The 16485-nt window shown below is 48.0% G+C and overlaps 1 protein-coding gene across 1 annotated transcript; it reads left to right on the forward strand.

Annotated features, from left to right (window-relative positions):
- The first annotated feature begins 1256 nt into the window (after nt 1-1256).
- On the forward strand, nt 1257-14711 carry RCN1 (reticulocalbin 1). The gene is made up of 6 exons (XM_047878954.1): nt 1257-1769; nt 6153-6346; nt 7353-7531; nt 9247-9307; nt 12005-12204; nt 13571-14711. Exons 1-6 carry the CDS (start codon nt 1516-1518, stop codon nt 13676-13678), a joined length of 996 nt encoding a protein of 331 aa, XP_047734910.1. The 5' UTR covers nt 1257-1515; the 3' UTR covers nt 13679-14711.
- Nucleotides 14712-16485: the final 1774 nt, after the last annotated feature.

The following is a 16485-nucleotide window of genomic DNA, read 5'->3' on the forward strand; positions in this document are numbered from 1 at the left end:
AGCTGCAGAGATCATGAAGGTCTTATCCTGCATCGTACCCTCATCACCCAGGCCAGTAATTAGGCCATGATGGGCATACAATAATTATTCATTAATTGATTGAAAGAAGTCTTCATAAAAAAGGTACTTGGATCTATGCCAATAATGTCCTGGCATCCTTCTTACAAGAGCAAGAGGCACAGCCCAGTGACCTTTTCTAGACTATCAGGATGGGGAGACAGAACAAGATAAAGGAAATGCTCCAGGAGTACCTCTGTCCAGGGGGCTCCTCTCTTCGACCACAGGTTTAGTTTTCTAGGGATGCTGAACCTGAGGCACAAGAGTAGGCCTTCAGACAATCCATGAACATCCTGAAACTTTAATCAAACATTCATGTCAGTAATTATATGCACATTTTCCTGGAAGGAGGCCCTTGGTTTTCAATGAGTCTCAAAAGGCTATGACACAGAGTCATTGTTCTAGACCTGTACCATCCAGCATGACAACCACTGGCCACATGTAGCTATTTAAGTTTGAACATAAATTAAAATTTCAAAACCTTAGTTACACTCGGTACATATCAAGTGTCTCAATACCCACTATTGGACAGCCCAGAGATAGAACATTTTTATGGCTGCAGAAAGTTCTACAGAACTTCTCTATATTGGTAGCATTACCCAGCATTCAATGTATAGGCAAGATTTGTTTGAATTGCGCAGTGTTTTTGTAAAATGAGTTACCGTGGTTCAGAAATGGAAACATGGACCTCTGAAATCCTGATTTGGCGGGGGAGGTAACGGGACTATCTGCCAGGTTGGGGCCTGCACTCCTGGCAGCTGGCATATAAAGGACTGCTCAGTTTAGCTGGCCCCTCGTCATATCTACTCGTTGGGCCCTCCCCAACATTTGGGTTTGCGCCCTCGTTTCTAGTGGACCTCAGCCACCCAGGTTTCTTTCCAGCCTCTTGTGTTTGTAACCAGACTCCAAGTTTGGGTAAGTGGGGATGAATTTGGTTTAAGAGCGCATCTTGGGGTTGAGGTCTAGGGCTGGGGTACAGGCGTCCAGCTGGAAGTTGGGGAGGGGCAGCGCCTCGTTCCTTTCAATTCTCCATAACTGGAAGAAGAGAAAGGGAATTTTATCCTGAACATCTGTTGCTTGACAAAGAACTTCCCCGTCTTCCTAGGAGCCTGGAGTCCCCAGCCCAGTACGCCTGGGCCCGCCCCTCGCGACGAGATCGCGGGGAGGGGCCGAGGAGAAACCCGAGCCCCGCGCCCACCACCCGGGCTGGCGACGTGGCTCGGCCTCCCCGGCCTCCCCCCCTCCCCGCGGCCCGGCGGCCAATGGGCGCGTGAGCCGGGCTGCCCGAAGCTTCCCTGCCCGCGGCCCGGGGCGCGCCCCTTCGCTCTGGCGCGGGGCGGGCCCGTCCCCTCCCCCGCCGCTGCCGCCGCCGCCACCGCGCTGGGAGCCCCCACTCCCCAGTCGCCGTCCTAGTCGCTCGCTCCGTGCCTCCCCGCGGGCCGCTCTCCCGTCCTGACGATGGCGCGTGGCGGCCGCGACCGCCTCCTGGGGCTCGCCCTGGGGCTGCTGCTGGCGCTGGCGCTGGCGCCCGGGGCGCTGCGGGCCAAACCCACGGTGCGCAAGGAGCGCGTGGTGCGGCCCGACTCGGAGCTGGGCGAGCGGCCGGCCGAGGACAACCAGAGCTTCCAGTACGACCACGAGGCCTTCCTGGGCAAAGAGGACTCCAAGACCTTCGACCAGCTCACCTCGGAGGAGAGCAAGGAGAGGCTGGGGTGAGGCCGCGGTCCCGGCCGCGCTGGGGGGCGTCGCAGGTGCCCGCGGGGACACCCCGGCGGGAGCCACGCGGGACGCGCGCCGCAAAGCAAAGCGAAAGCGAAATCGGGCGCGCGGGCGGAGGGCGGGGTCCGGCGGGTGCTGCGGCGGCCCGGCTCGCGCTGAATTGCCCGCGGGCTGGGGACCAGAGCGTGGGGACAGCCGCCGCGCCCGGGCCGGGGTGGCTTCCCGCGGGGAGGCAGGAACGTGGCAGCGGCAGCGGGAGCCAGGGCGGCGAGGGCCCGCCCCCTCCCCTCGGTTGCATCAGAAGGGAGGGGAGAGTGGGTACAAAAGAAGAGTTTGTGCACAGTGGCCTTTTAGTGACATGAGTTCTTCCCCACCTTCCCAGTTTCCCTCTTCTCCCCCAGTTCCCGGGGTGGAGGTTTTGTGACACTGCTAAGAAGGTCTGCAGGATGAACACAAATGGATCAAAGCTGAAGGAGCAGATGAGGGAGAGGGTAGATTCCTGGCGGGTGTTCTTGGGCCGCGGCAGGGGTGTTCTTGCCTCCTGCCTAATAGTAGAGATTGTAGAAGTGGGGATATACAAACCTTGGTGAGAAGATAGGGACATTAGGGGATAGGGAGTGGGAAGTGGGAATGGAAACCGGTCCCCCAGTTTCTCTTTCCAGCAGATGTCTGCGGAGGCACCCAGTCCCTTGGCAACTGAGGGCAAAAAGCTGGAGGGTGTGGCGGCAGATTGTGAATTTCACAGTTGAAGGCAGTTGAATCAGGAACCAAACCTGGAAAACAAAACTTAGGTACATCTCAGTGCACCCTCTGCGGGTCCCCTGGGGACACACTTGGTCATTGTGCAGAGGTATCTGGGAACCCTTCCATAGAGGAATCAGCAGCCATGGCCTGGTCCCAAGTGGAGGCTGGGCGGGGGAGGGTCCCAGTAGCCCTGCCTACTGGGCACCAGGCCTCCTGGAACCTGCTTCCTGGGAGTGGAGGATCTTTCTGTCCTGATACATGAAAAAAGAACAGCCATCCCTGTGCTGAAGGGGGCCACCAAAGGCCAGTGTGGTTGGTTAAGATATGAGGCTAAATTATACCTATTGTGTGGGTGCACCATCTGCCCGCCCTGATAAAAAGATCTTTGGACTTCAAAGTCACCTCCAAACAATCACCTTTTATTTTGCCGAGAAGTACTTTTCTCTTCTTGTTCAGGACTTCACAATGGGGGCCATTGATGAGTTCAGTCTATTGTATTAGCTTTGAAGCACTTGGAAACTGATTTATTCTGGGACCCTGAGAGGCAGCACTGTCACCTACGAGGAGGAGGGGAGGTTTTGGGATTTGGAGTAGGGAACTCTGCAGTTTGCAGTCCTAACAGCTTCCAGTTTAATGCCTTTATCATGACCATAAGCCTAGTGGTGAGAGCTAGTGCTGGTGAAGTTGCTCTGCATTTGGCCCTGGTAGGGACACCTTAACTTCGTTCATGTATTCATGCAACAAACATTTCCATGGCTATTGTGTGCCAGGCACCGTGTTAGATGCTTGGCAGATACAAAGATAAAACCTTATGCTCTAGGCCTCAAAGTACTTATAATTAAAAGTAGAAGAGGGGAGCCTGGGTGGCTCAGTCGGTTAAGCAGCCGACTTGGGCTCAGGTCATGATCTCGCTCTTCGTGAGTTTGAGCCCCGCGTCGGGCTCTGTGCTGACAGCTCAGAGCCTGGAGCCTGCTTCCGACTCTGTCTCCCTCTCTCTCTGCCCCTCCCCCGCTCACAATCTGTCTCTCTTTCCTTCAAAAATAAACATTAAAAAAAATTTTTTTAATAAATAAAAGTAGAGGAGAGAAACACAAGCAGACACTAATGTGTAATTGCTATGATGGCGGCAGGTAAAAACCACAGTGACCACACTCGGGAAAAGGAGCCCCTAGGGCTTCAGGTTGGAGAGCGGGGCTTAGGGGTTTGGGGACGTCACCTGATCAGAGATTGCAGGATGGCTCAGAGGTCGCCAGGTGCACAAGCAGAGGAAGGCATTCCTGAAAACAGCCTGCTTATAAAAGTTTTGAAACCTGTTCTGGGGGATGAAGGCTGTTGGGACAGTAAAGGGACAGGGCAGAAGTGGGAGGTGGGAGGGGACCTAAGAGCAGAGCAGGAAGGATCTCTTTGAGGTAGAGATTAGGTACGTAATCAAAATGTCACCATCCCAAAAACTTGTTAGTAATGTCAGACAGGCAGGAGGACAGAGAATATAACTGAGGCGCAGGTGGAGAGACCAGGGGCAGGGGAGTGGCCACGAGTGCCTTAACCAGGCACAGCTAGTCCTGAGGGCAGGAGACTGTGAATCCAGGCACGTGGGAAGTAGAACAGTCAGTGCTTGCTCTGGACTTAACGTGGGGTGGGGAAGTGGTCTCTGGGGGGACATCTGGCCTGAGCTACCAGACAGGCAGTGGACACACACTCACCTGTAAGGTAAATCCAGGCTAGAAGGTGGGTGGAAGGTTGGGACGTGATGGAACATGAAAAGCCACCTTTCTGCCCACAGCTCCTGGTGCAGCAGTCCCCTCTGCCCGCCCTCCCCCGCCCCCCCCCCCCCCCCCCGGGGTTGGGCTGGATCCAGGCAGTCACCACCTGACCTTAGATTCTGAAAATGTGACAGTTCTAGAGCTTCTGGAGACAGCTAGGCCAAGGGGCTTGCAGAGCGGAGGCCCACAGGCCACACGCAGTCACAAACATGCTATGAGCTCTTAGAAAAAATGTAAATTACTTGCCCACATTTAAGCTGAGCGATTTCACATACAGACCCTGATTTCTGGTTTCTCTTGACACCGTGGACTTCTATTCCCATGTGGCATTCATCGTCTGGAGCAGAGATGGGCATCTCCAGGTTGCCTGCGGCTCCACCTGGAGTCTTGGCTCACTTCTGTTACTTCTGTTACCTGCTGGGTGTTCGCTGAGTTCTCCATCCACCTGTGATCTAGATTGCTGCCCTTAGTGAGGCTGGGCACACATTTTCTCCTGTATTCCCCACAACATCCCTTGTAAAGCAGGTGTTCCAATTTATAGTCAGGCAAACTGAGATCCAGAAAGGCTGTGAATCCCTGGAAGGAAGCCTGAGGATACTTGAGGCTTAGTCTGTTAGCTCTGGGACCTGTTAAGATGGCAAATGAGGGGACACAGGAAAGCTGTTTGTAGCACTCACACTTTCCTGAGGAAGAGGGAAACGGGCTCCCCAGGTTCAGGTAGGAGACAGTAACTTTATACGAACTAATAAATTCCTTCCCCATTTCTAATTAATGAAAGAGTAACTGTCAGTTAGAACTTCTGTTGACAGTAAGAAAGTTTTCCCGCTGAGTTGATAGACTGCAGCTCTAAGCAAAGAAATAAATCCCTAAGTAGCCTGGCTGACCGCATCCCAGGTAAATGGACTACTGGAACTTTCTTAAGCATTGGAAATGGCTTGTGGGTGTCCTTGAAGTTCCCCACAGGGACTGCATCTCTAGCTTGGGACCCTCTGGCCTAGAGATGGACACTGGTGAGTTCCCAGCCTGAAGTTTACTTTGGACCAGGGTTTGGGGGTACCTCAGTAGAGTCCAGCGGGCAGTCGCTGGACCCCGGGCTAGCTGTGGAGCAGGAGACCCCCCCTGGACATAGGTATCTTCGCCCAAAGGGCAGGGTGTAGGCTCCTGCAGCTGGCTCAGCTGGTCAGGCTTCTTGAATAGTTTTCATGATGTGAAGGCTCTTTCATCCCTGACGTTTTATGCTTTGGCTAACAAGATCTGGTCTTCTAAGTGTCGAGTATGAGTCCAAAGTGGTGATATTTTAAAAAAGAAGAAGAAGAAGAAAAAGAAAAGAACTCGCTTATCTTCTGGTTTACCTAGAATTTTCCTTTTTTTCAAATTTTATTTTATTTTATTTTGCATTAGACCTAGCACCAGAAGACATGGGTTCTTACCCTGTTATACTAAATACTAGCTGTGTGATCTTGGAAAAGTCGTCTCATTTCTCTCAGCCTCTGTTTCCATCACTGTAACACAAGGGAGTTGGACTGCATCTGGAGAAGACTGTTGGGTTTCATCTCACAATCAACTCTCATCAATTGGTGGTGTCCACCTGCACAGTGCGGTGTTGAGAAGGATTCAGAGGCACGCCTGGGTTTATCAGGACAGAGGGCATGGTCCGCTAGTAGTGTCTGCCATTGGCAATGGGGGGAGGACGCATATTACCCTCAGAAAAGATGAACTTTAAGATCCTTTCCAGCACAATTGGATCATTGCTTTTATTTCACTTGCTTATGCATTTTAGATTCTGCGGTGTTTGATCTTTTTCTGGATCAGGATCACACAAGCCTTGATAATAGCCTTGTGGGTTGTTGTTTTTTTTTTAAACTACAGGAAGATTGTTGACCGAATTGACAGTGATGGGGATGGCTTTGTTACTACTGAAGAGCTGAAAACTTGGATCAAGCGAGTGCAGAGAAGATACATCTACGATAATGTCGCTAAAGTCTGGAAGGATTATGATCGGGACAAAGATGATAAAATTTCCTGGGAAGAATACAAACAAGCCACCTATGGTTACTACCTAGGTAAGAGGTGCTGCCTGAGCATTTGCACAGCTGGGGCCCACATAACAAGCTCCTTGCGGGAGCCTCTCCTCTCTCAACACATCTACTGCCTCCGGGAGATGTCACAACCCCCTAAGTAGAGCCTGCTTGTATAACATCCTCCTCTGCTTACTAAGAATGTACAGAGCTCCTTACCCTGAGTGAAGCTGTGGGTGGTGAGTAGCGGGAGGGGTCCCGGGTCCAATAAAAAGTGACTTAGGTTGCCGCCCAATATGAGCTTACAATCTCAGAGGCACAAAGAACAAAGAGAACAGAGCAGAGATGAAGTGTGCCTGTGCTACAGTCTCAAAATGCTGCCAAGTTTCAGACAGCAAGGACCGAGTGAGCTGAAGCAGTCAGGGAAGGTTTCCTGGTGGAGGGTGGTCTGGGAGCTGGGCCTTGAAAAATGGATATATATTTGGAGAGATAGAGGCAAGTGGGGAAGGTGGGTCCATTGGAGGAGCAAAGGTGCAGCAGTGAATTCAGCAGTGGGTAGGGTTTGGATGTAAGACATGCGTGTTTGTGAAGGTAGAGGGATGTGTGCAAAGCGTAGAGTGCAGCCCCACTGGGTACGTGGTAGAGAGAGCTAGGAGATAAGTCTCAGGAGAGCTGGTGGAGCACACACTCGTGGTTACATTAAGGGAGATTATGAAGGCCAGACAGAAATGTCTAGACAGAATATTGCAGGTACTAGGGAGCCTGTGCATGTTCTAGGTCAAAGAATGATATTATGAGAGCAGAGTTCTGCGAAGAAAAGCCTAAAGCCAGCACTCCTAACCACTTGCTATAATGCCCCCAATAAGCCGTTGGGGCCTGGATTATAGGAGGGATGAAGGGACAGATGCTAAAGGTAAAATGCTTCAAAGAACTCAATTGGTCAGGACCTTTTTTGTCCTGTGTGTACCATTTGGGCATGAAGGATGACTGATCTGGAAGGAAATGCTTTCCTTAGCAGCCCAGTTTAAATGTTTCTGCACACATCTTGCAGGAAACCCTGAAGAGTTTCAAGATCCTTTAGATCATAACACCTTTAAAAAGATGCTGCCACGTGATGAGAGAAGGTTCAAGGCTGCAGACCTCGATGGTGACCAGATAGCCACTCGGGAGGAGTTCACCGCCTTTTTGCACCCTGAGGAGTTTGAGCATATGAAGGAAATTGTGGTTTTGGTAAGATAAAGAGCCCGGACTGGGAAAAGACCAGAACAAAATCTGTACCAAAGTCTTGTCCCTTCTTCTAAAGAAAGAGCATTCTTCATTCAACCTGCGGGGAATTGGAGAAGAACTCTGAAGTAGAATACAATGGAATACTTGTCTACCACTGTGAGTCAGGGCAGGCTAGCTGCTGTAACAAACAGCCCCAATCCTAGCCATGTAAAACAGAGCTTATTTTTGCTTATACCAAGTCCAGTGCAGATGGCCTGAGTCAGGTGGGTCTTCTGGGCACTTCTCCAAGTACTTTCAGGCTACTTACATCTTACACTCTGCCATCTTGTGGCTTCAAGGTCATCCTGGCAACAACCAGCTGGGAGACAAAGGAAAAGATAGGGAATGAGGAGAAGGCAACAGTCTACCATTACTGTTCTGGCCAGGAAATGAATCATCTTCCCTTTTACCTTCCATGGACTGCTTCTAGATATGACAAGGCAGGGAAATACAGATGTGTGCCCGAAAAGAGCAGAAGGGTTTTGTGAGCAACTAGCTAGTCTCTGTCCATTTTGCACCCTTGAAGGAACTGGGAAAAGACTCTGAAATGGAATGCATGGTTGTTAAAACATATAGAAACTTAAAATAAAACTGTAGCTGGAAGGACACTCCTCTTCGGGCTGGGTCTTTGGAGGATGAATGAGTCTGACCCTAGGCTTTGAGAGATGCTTATAAGGCCTCTGAGTGTAGTTGCTTTCCATAGTGGCTGGCAGGGTCCCAAATGTCTTCATTTGCCATGACAGTAAAATAAATGCCATCATCTCTTTCCTGGGCAGATATGCCAGGCCAGTTCTGACTGCTTTGATGCTGGGAAACAAGTGGCTAAAGTTTTTGTTCATAATCGGCTCTGGACTATATTTTAGTTTTCCAGCTGGTAGGTGGTATCCACTCTTGGTTTATTCTTCCTTCTCATGACCACCAAGACACTAAGGACTGGGCAGTGGCTCTAAGAAACATTTCTTTTTACCACCCAACATCCATTTAGCCACACCTAACTTGCCAGAGGCAGATGAAGATTAGGGAATTGTCCACAAGAAGATTATGTGCCTCTGGATTGACGCTCTGCTCTTGGGTGGCTATTTTCTTTAACCCAGGATATGCCTGTGAGTTGCTGTGACAATGGACAGTAAATTCATTTAATTACTCACCCTCACAATAAACCTAATTAAGAAGTCTAATGGACTAAACATAGAACACATACATTCAAAAGTCAGATACACTTTTATTTTTTAGTTGCTCACTGTTTCGTATTTTTATGACACCAACCCAGCCTTCATAGTCCAGTTAGCACTGGAATCTATTTTTTTGTGATTATCTAGGCTGGTGGTTCCCGAGCTGGGTTCCTCACAGGTACCCCCGAGGATGATTTGGCTGGATGATGGAGATAGTTGGCCTGGCATGGCTTCTTGATAAAATCAGAGTCCCTCTGGGCTTATAAGTACATTTTCATGTGAAGAGAGTGTTGTGCTGTTACAACTATGGGATGGGGGAGGAGGAACCCAAGCCACTGCCTATTGTTTTACAGATAAGAAACTTAACGCCTGGGGAGGAAAAGAGACGAGCCAAAAGTTTCCAAGCATTTTCAGCCAGAAAAGCCAGAGAAAGGAGGACAGTAGGTAGAATTCTCAGACTTAGAGCACATAGCCATCTTGCATTCTCTGTTCCCCTCTGCTTCCTAGGAAACTCTGGAGGACATCGACAAGAATGGGGATGGGTTTCTGGATCAGGACGAGTATATTGGTGAGTGTGGCCTAGGGTCTTGTTCTTCTGTCCCAACTGGGCAACATTCTTCCACCCACACATGTCTAGCTGCTTTGGTCAGACGTCTCTTTTAGCAACAGCTGCAAGCCTGAAGTTGCCATTGTTGTGCCTTCCCACTGGGGAGGGCCTTGTCATTACCAGTCCCTAGTGGTACAACCTCAGGGAGGCATTTATGAGACTTCACACAGCGGCCAAGAGCGGGCCCACGGCTCTGAGAGGTGCCCTCCTCCACACTGTGTAGTTTTACCTTTGCAGAGTGAACGTGGGGATCTGACGGATTTACAGTTAGGCTAGAGCAGACTGACCCTGAAGGACCCTGAAAGACACTGTGGGTCAGTCTGTGGGATCTAAGAGCACTAGGTAGATGGAGCTGTGTTGAACACCCAGGCATCTGCAGAAAGGTGCCCCTTCTTAAAGAGGTACATCCTTTTACGGAGCGCACGGTTGCCCCTTGATTAGCCATTGTGTGCCTCTGGGTTTTGATCCTTTGGGAGTACCGAACCTAGCATTTTGTTCTGATGGGCTCCCCTTCAAGCATCAGGAAGTGTGTTGTCAGGCGCCCGAGCACTGGTAGAGTGGGGCTCCGATTAATGCCCCCGGGTCGGAAGTCACCTGGCTGGCTAGAGCCCTCCCGAGCAGCCTGTAGGTCTCCAGGCATAAAGGACTGGGGCAGGCAACGTGGCAGCTTCCACTCGACCCTTGTCACTGCCACTTCAGGGCTCTGCTACTTGGTTCCAACAGCAGGCTGCCTTGTGGTGGTGGCTCTTCTCCCAAGTGTCAGTAAAGGCTGGAAAATCATTTGAGGGATGGGATGCATATCATTTTTGTACTCCTATTTAATAGAAGCAGTTAATTATCTTTCAGCATAATACAGGAGCCCGAGTCGCCATCAGTCTCTAGTCTGTGGTTGTATCACTTTGCCACCCCAGGCACAGGAACAAGTGCCTTCGGTAATGGAGAGCAAAGTTTCTTCTAATCATTAGAAATTATATCTGATCTGCAGGACCGAACGCTGTTCTTCCTCGGCCTGTGGTAACAGACAGGTGGCTCTCACTACAGTAATTAAAGTGATCTTGGTGGCTCTACCTTTGTGGGATGACACATGCTGACAGGCTACTCGTCCGTGCAAGCCGCAGAGCCATCCTCTGGCCCGGTGCGTGCGCGAGGGACAGTTCAGAGCTGTGGACTCACCTTGACAGTGGTGATGGAATTAGACAGAAAAGGCTGACGGACTGAAACAAGCAATGTAGCACTTTTGATTAAGTGTGTGCTCTTCCTGGCCCTCCTGAACTCTGCATTGAAACAGTGCAAAGTCAGGGGCAAAACTCCGAGTGGCTTTGCCTAAAAGACACATTCCATTCTTCACACTGGGCAGGGAGAGAGGTGGGGGGCATTGTGCTTGAAAATCCAGTTCTGAGCAGCTCACAGTCAGAGAGGCCTGACGTGTGGACTTGTCCTGCAAGTGACTTCATTGATGGAGAAGCCTTCTTTTCAGGTGGGAGGGAGTGGAAAACCAGTGGTGATGTGGTGCACTGGGAACAGCACTGCACTTGGGAGCCCTGGCTTCTCCACTTACTAGTTGTGTGACCCAGTGGGAGTCATGTAATCATGAGAAGCCTCAGCTTCCTCATCCATAAAATGGGAATACATAGCGCCCAGGCTTGTAGTATTAGACGATGCCCAAGTTAGCTAATAAATGTGACAGCTCTTTCTCAAAAACAGTCTGCAAATTTCCAGTGTGGGTCCAACATGTGCTGAAACAAGAGTCTTGCTTCTCTTTTCCCTTGATTCACTACCTGCTCTCTCTACCTCCTGACATTTCCAACTTGGGTTTCCATCAAAGAGAAAACTGCCCACAGAGTAGCTGTGTTGTCCAAGAAGATCTAGTGACTTAGCAAACAATGCATATGAACGTTGCCTTCTTTTTTCTTTTCCTGCCATTTTGTATAATAAGGATAATAATCCATCTTATATAATTGTTATAAGGGTGAAATAAAATGATCTATGCAAAAGCCCCTTGGGAACGATACCAGCAACGAAAGGAATAAGCGGTAAAGGCCATGGGTTGGAAGCAGAGTGCTCCTGCTCCTACATTGTCTTGAGCTCATGCTAGCTGTGGGTCCTTGGAGTAAGGCTGTGCCTCAGTGTTTTCATCTATAAAGTGGGAATAATAATAATACCTAATTCATAAGATTGTTAAGAAAATTAAATGAAAAAAGTGTATGTAAAATATTTTTTATATAATACCTGGACTGTAGAAAGTGCTTGATGTTGGTCCTTATTGGTTTTTCACTTAGATAGTGCCAATTTGGGTTGTAGAGTGTATTTATAGAGAGTATCCTATGTAATCTTCATAATAACTCTGTGGTTTTTAAATATTACCTCCATGTTATAGACAAGACAATTTAGGACTCAGTCACTGAATTAAGTAACTTAATCCCAGTCACTGAACTCACTGGATTCATCTTCTGATTCCTAAACTCAGTTCTTTCTATTCTGCCAAGCAGCTTTCATAGTGGATAAATCATTCTGTCATTATCCCCAAGAAACTGCCCACGAGACTTCTGGGTTAGGTCTCTTGACTGGTCATCATCCTTCCAAAAACTCAGGAGGTCAGGTTTTCCTTGACTTACCTTCCCACTTGTCCTCGTAACTAAGAACAACCTTCCCTTCTAGCGGATATGTTTTCCCATGAGGAGAACGGCCCTGAGCCTGACTGGGTTGTGTCAGAACGGGAGCAGTTTAATGAGTTCCGGGATCTGAACAAGGATGGGAAGCTGGACAAAGATGAGATTCGCCACTGGATCCTCCCTCAGGACTATGACCATGCTCAGGCCGAGGCCAGACACCTGGTGTATGAGTCAGACAAAAACAAGGTATTTCACGTTGTTCTGGAATCGTTCCTTGAAGGGAGACAGTTTACATAAGATTGGTTCTGTTTGGTTCTTTAGTGATAGCATTTGGCCCGTGGCCCATGGCAGCCGTGTCATTCTTGACCTACATTACAGACTTGTAAACTTCAGCCAGACCTTGATTTTTAAAAAAATTTTTTTTTGATTTTTTTTTTCAACACTTATTTATTTTTGGGACAGAGAGAGACAGAGCATGAACGGGGGAGGGGCAGAGAGAGAGGGAGACACAGAATCGGAAACAGGCTCCAGGCTCTGAGCCATCAGCCCAGAGCCTGACGCGGGGCTCGAACTCCCAGACTGCAAGATCGTGACCTGGCTGAAGTCGGACGCTTAACCGACTGCGCCACCCAGGCGCCCCTTAAAATTTTTTTTTTTTAATGTTTATTTATTTTTGAGAGAGAGAGAGAGAGAGAGAGTGAGTGGGGGAGGAGCAGAGAGAGAGAGGGAGACACAGAATCCAAAGCAGACTCCAGGCTCCAAGCTGTCAGCACAGAGCCGGACGCAGGGCTCAAACTCAGGAACTGTGAGATCAGTGACCTGAGCCAAAGTCAGACGCTTAACTGACTGAGCCACCCAGGCGCCCCTAGCCAAGACCTTGGTAACCCACGGTGAACTCAATTGGCCCAGACATTCCTGGATAGTCTGCTATGGGCCACACACTTAATTCATTGCCATCTCTTAGGACTGCAGAACCGGTAACTTTGTTTGCTGTGGGCAGGGCAGGGATTTAAGAGATATACCCTGAGTTGCCCTAGGACAGGTTTGTTCATTCAGCCAGTCACTCAGCAGATAATTTACCAAACATCTGTCATGTGTCAGACGCAAGGATGCCATCCCGTTACATCCCAGGCATCTTCAAGCATGCGCTTACTGCTGGCTCTGATGCCCAGCACTTCAATACCTGTTGGTAAATATCCAAGTAAACAAACAAGATTTAGAAATAAGTCCTGTGTCTTCCAGTTGGATCACTGTTGCAAGTTCTTGGGACGCAGTAGAGTTTTTCAGTCAGGCTATAAAAGGGGAATGGAATTCTTTGGGGCCTGTTTGGGGAATGTCAGCACTGTGTGTAGACATAACTGGATTCTAGCTTCTGAATTCCTCGAGGACTTGCCTGATGTATTTTAGCACAGCTTTTAAGCCAGGGGGCTGTTCCGGTTTAGTTTTTGCAGGGCAGTGTGACGGTGACTGCTGGAGGTACCTAGCAGCTTCTTCATTATGACCTGTAATATTTTAGATGTTGAAAACCCATGAAATAACATGAGCTTCATGCTGAACTATTACTCAGAGTTACCAGAGCTGCTGTGACAGAGGTCTTTCCTCTCTCTTGCAGGATGAAAAGCTAACTAAAGAGGAGATATTAGACAACTGGAACATGTTTGTCGGAAGCCAAGCTACCAATTATGGGGAAGATCTCACAAAAAATCATGATGAGCTTTGATACATACAGCAGACTATGGGAGGCTTTCTTTTCATGTCTGGGATGGTTGCTACAGTTGTCTCATTCACAAAAAAAGCAAATTTATAACCTCAGATTGGGGTTAAAATTGTTTTTCACTCAGTATTTACTGGAAAATCATTATTGCTATTCTTTCAGTGAGACTCTCCAAACACATTAAAACCTGGGTAAATTGCTTTGGGGATACTTGCTAAAACATGATTTTTTAGCTTTTTCCATTAAACGTAGACTAAAGGGGAAGAAAATTTGAAAGAGCCCCTATATTCAGAAGTTGGGTGGGTTGGGGGCAATATATGAAGCGACTGCTATGTTATTTTAACCGCACGTTTTTTGCATTTGCCACTGTTGAACGGCTGGTGAGAGAAAGTTCTGATGAAACTACAGTGGTGTCCTCCTGTGTAGGCTTATTTCAGAGCACGTCTAATATTCCAGATTCTTTCTTCTTGACTTTGTACTCTGAGCTGTCACTGTAAATGGTATATCAAACTTCCGTGCATTTTTCTGCACGGACCTGCTAATGTGCACAACAAATCCCTATCTTTGTGCTTTTTGTTTTTACATTAAGAAGCAATCAAGAAAGATAATGTGAAAAAGAAAGGAATTTTAGAGGTAGGGAAAACATGAATGCCAGGCATTCAAAGAGCTATAGGAAAATGGTAAACACTTTATTTTACTTGAGAACATTTTCTTGACATGTAAATGAGGTAGGTCTGATCTTTGAAAAAGTGAATAGAAATACCATCCATTTCCTCGCTGATCACCAGTAGGAATGAGGCTGTGGGGTCCTGGGGAAGCGCAGTGTGCGGAGCTCGAGCTCTGGAACCCGCGCCGTCTGGTCCCCGTGAAGCTGCGACCCTTGGATCTGCCCCCCAGGACTATACACCGTGGAACGAGGACACGATGATGTTCCAGGCCATTGGCTGAACTGGTAGAAACAACTTTTACAGGTTGACATTTCACCTTGTAAGTAGCAAGTGAACAAAATAAAGGATCCCGCTGAGGATTTTCTACTGTGTCTGTGGTGTTTGACCTCACATGTTCTATTTGTGACATTCTTATTCATATTGAATTAACAGTGGGATGGGATTACATGAGGAAGATTATAAAAGGTTCTGGGTTTTAATCCGATTGCTACAATGTTTGGCATATACTCATTATTTAATCAGTCCGTACGTCTTTCTCTGCTCGTAAGGGCATCTGCAAGTCATTATAAGTGTTAGGTCTCTCTGAGGTTACAAGGCTCTACAGGGTCTGGTTCCTTCCTGTCTCAGCATCTCCCTACCACTCTCCCCTGCACCTCCCATAATCAGCACCACTCACTTCCTGGTCTTTGCACACACCAAGTTAATTCCCAGGTTAGGCCCTTTATACTTGCCCCCTCGCCCTCCGATTCAGAACACCCCTCTCCCATGTCCTCAGGGAATTCAACTGGTACATCCTAATTGGGGCCTTCCAGACTCCATCATTTATGGTGGTCACATCTGAGTCCCTGTTTATATTTTGTCTCATTTGCCCATCTTATTTTCTTCTCGGTACGTGTTACCATTTATGCCATTGTTTCCTAGGGTTGATGTACAAATGCCCACAAAGAGGGAGGCTTACAACAACAGAAACTTAGTTTCTCACGGTTCTAGAGGTCGGAGTCTGAAATGAAGGTGTCGGCAGGGCCAGGCTCCCTCGGGGGGATATAGGGCAGAATCCTTCCTTGCTGCTTCCAGAGTCTAGTGGCCCCACATGTTCCTTGGTTGTGGCTGTATCACTCCACTCTCTGCCTCCCATTTTATGGCCTTTTCTTCCTCTCTGTGTCTCTTCTGTGTGACTTGGAAAGTCACTTGTCGTTGGATTTAGTGACCACCCTGATAATCCAAGATGATCTTCTCTCAAGATCCTTACTTAATCTGCAAAGACCCATTTTTCCAAGGAAGATCACATTCACAGGTTCTGCGGGTTAGGAGGTAGACATAGCTTTTGGGGGGCCGCCTTCAGCCAACTGCACCATTTGATACGTTCTTGTTTGTACGTCGTCTGTCTTTCGCACGCTAGGATGTGAGAGCAATGGTCCGGTCCATCTTAGTTGCTGAATGAATGAGAGGTAGTTAGCTTTCGTCAAAGAGGATTTTCTTCAGGGGGAAAAAATTGTGTAAATTATTTAAAAATTAGCTAACATTTGCTGAATGAGAAGTTCAGTAATTCGCCTGACTCCACTAGGCAGGGCTAGAACTCAGATCCAGGTGTTCCTGGCTGCAAAATCTCCACTGGTGAGTGCTAAGTTTTACTGCTCCAACCTTTGGTTCTGATATATGTTCCCTTTATTTCTTTGCTCACCCACGGTGTATGATTATATGGTCAGGAAATGAGAATAACTCCTCTTACCCAGAAATAAGCTGACACCTTTTTTTTTTAAAGCAATGAAAACCTGTCTTTTGAAAAATGAGAAAATAATATCTTGTAACCTAATTAGAAGCATAACACTTGTAAAAGGTGCTAACATTATTTTTCCCCCAAAGGGAATACTGGTTGATTTATTAAGTTATGCATAGTAAAATGTTAAATATATTTTGAGCACTAAATTTTTCCTTTCAAGTCAGTGCACATAAGAAGAGAACCCTCACAGAGACTAGTGCTTCTGGGGCTGAATTTAACACTATTTAAGGAAAGAAAACCTTAGCTAGGGGACATAACTGTTAACATGGTGATTTGTAAAGCCTTAGATTTCTAATAGGGTCTGACTGTTTCAAGGAAAACATATTTTGTTTCTAGGTAATATTTCAAGTCGGATTATGGACAAA

This window comes from Prionailurus viverrinus, chromosome D1 (genome assembly GCF_022837055.1).
Source record: "Prionailurus viverrinus isolate Anna chromosome D1, UM_Priviv_1.0, whole genome shotgun sequence".
Taxonomy (NCBI): domain Eukaryota; kingdom Metazoa; phylum Chordata; class Mammalia; order Carnivora; family Felidae; genus Prionailurus; species Prionailurus viverrinus.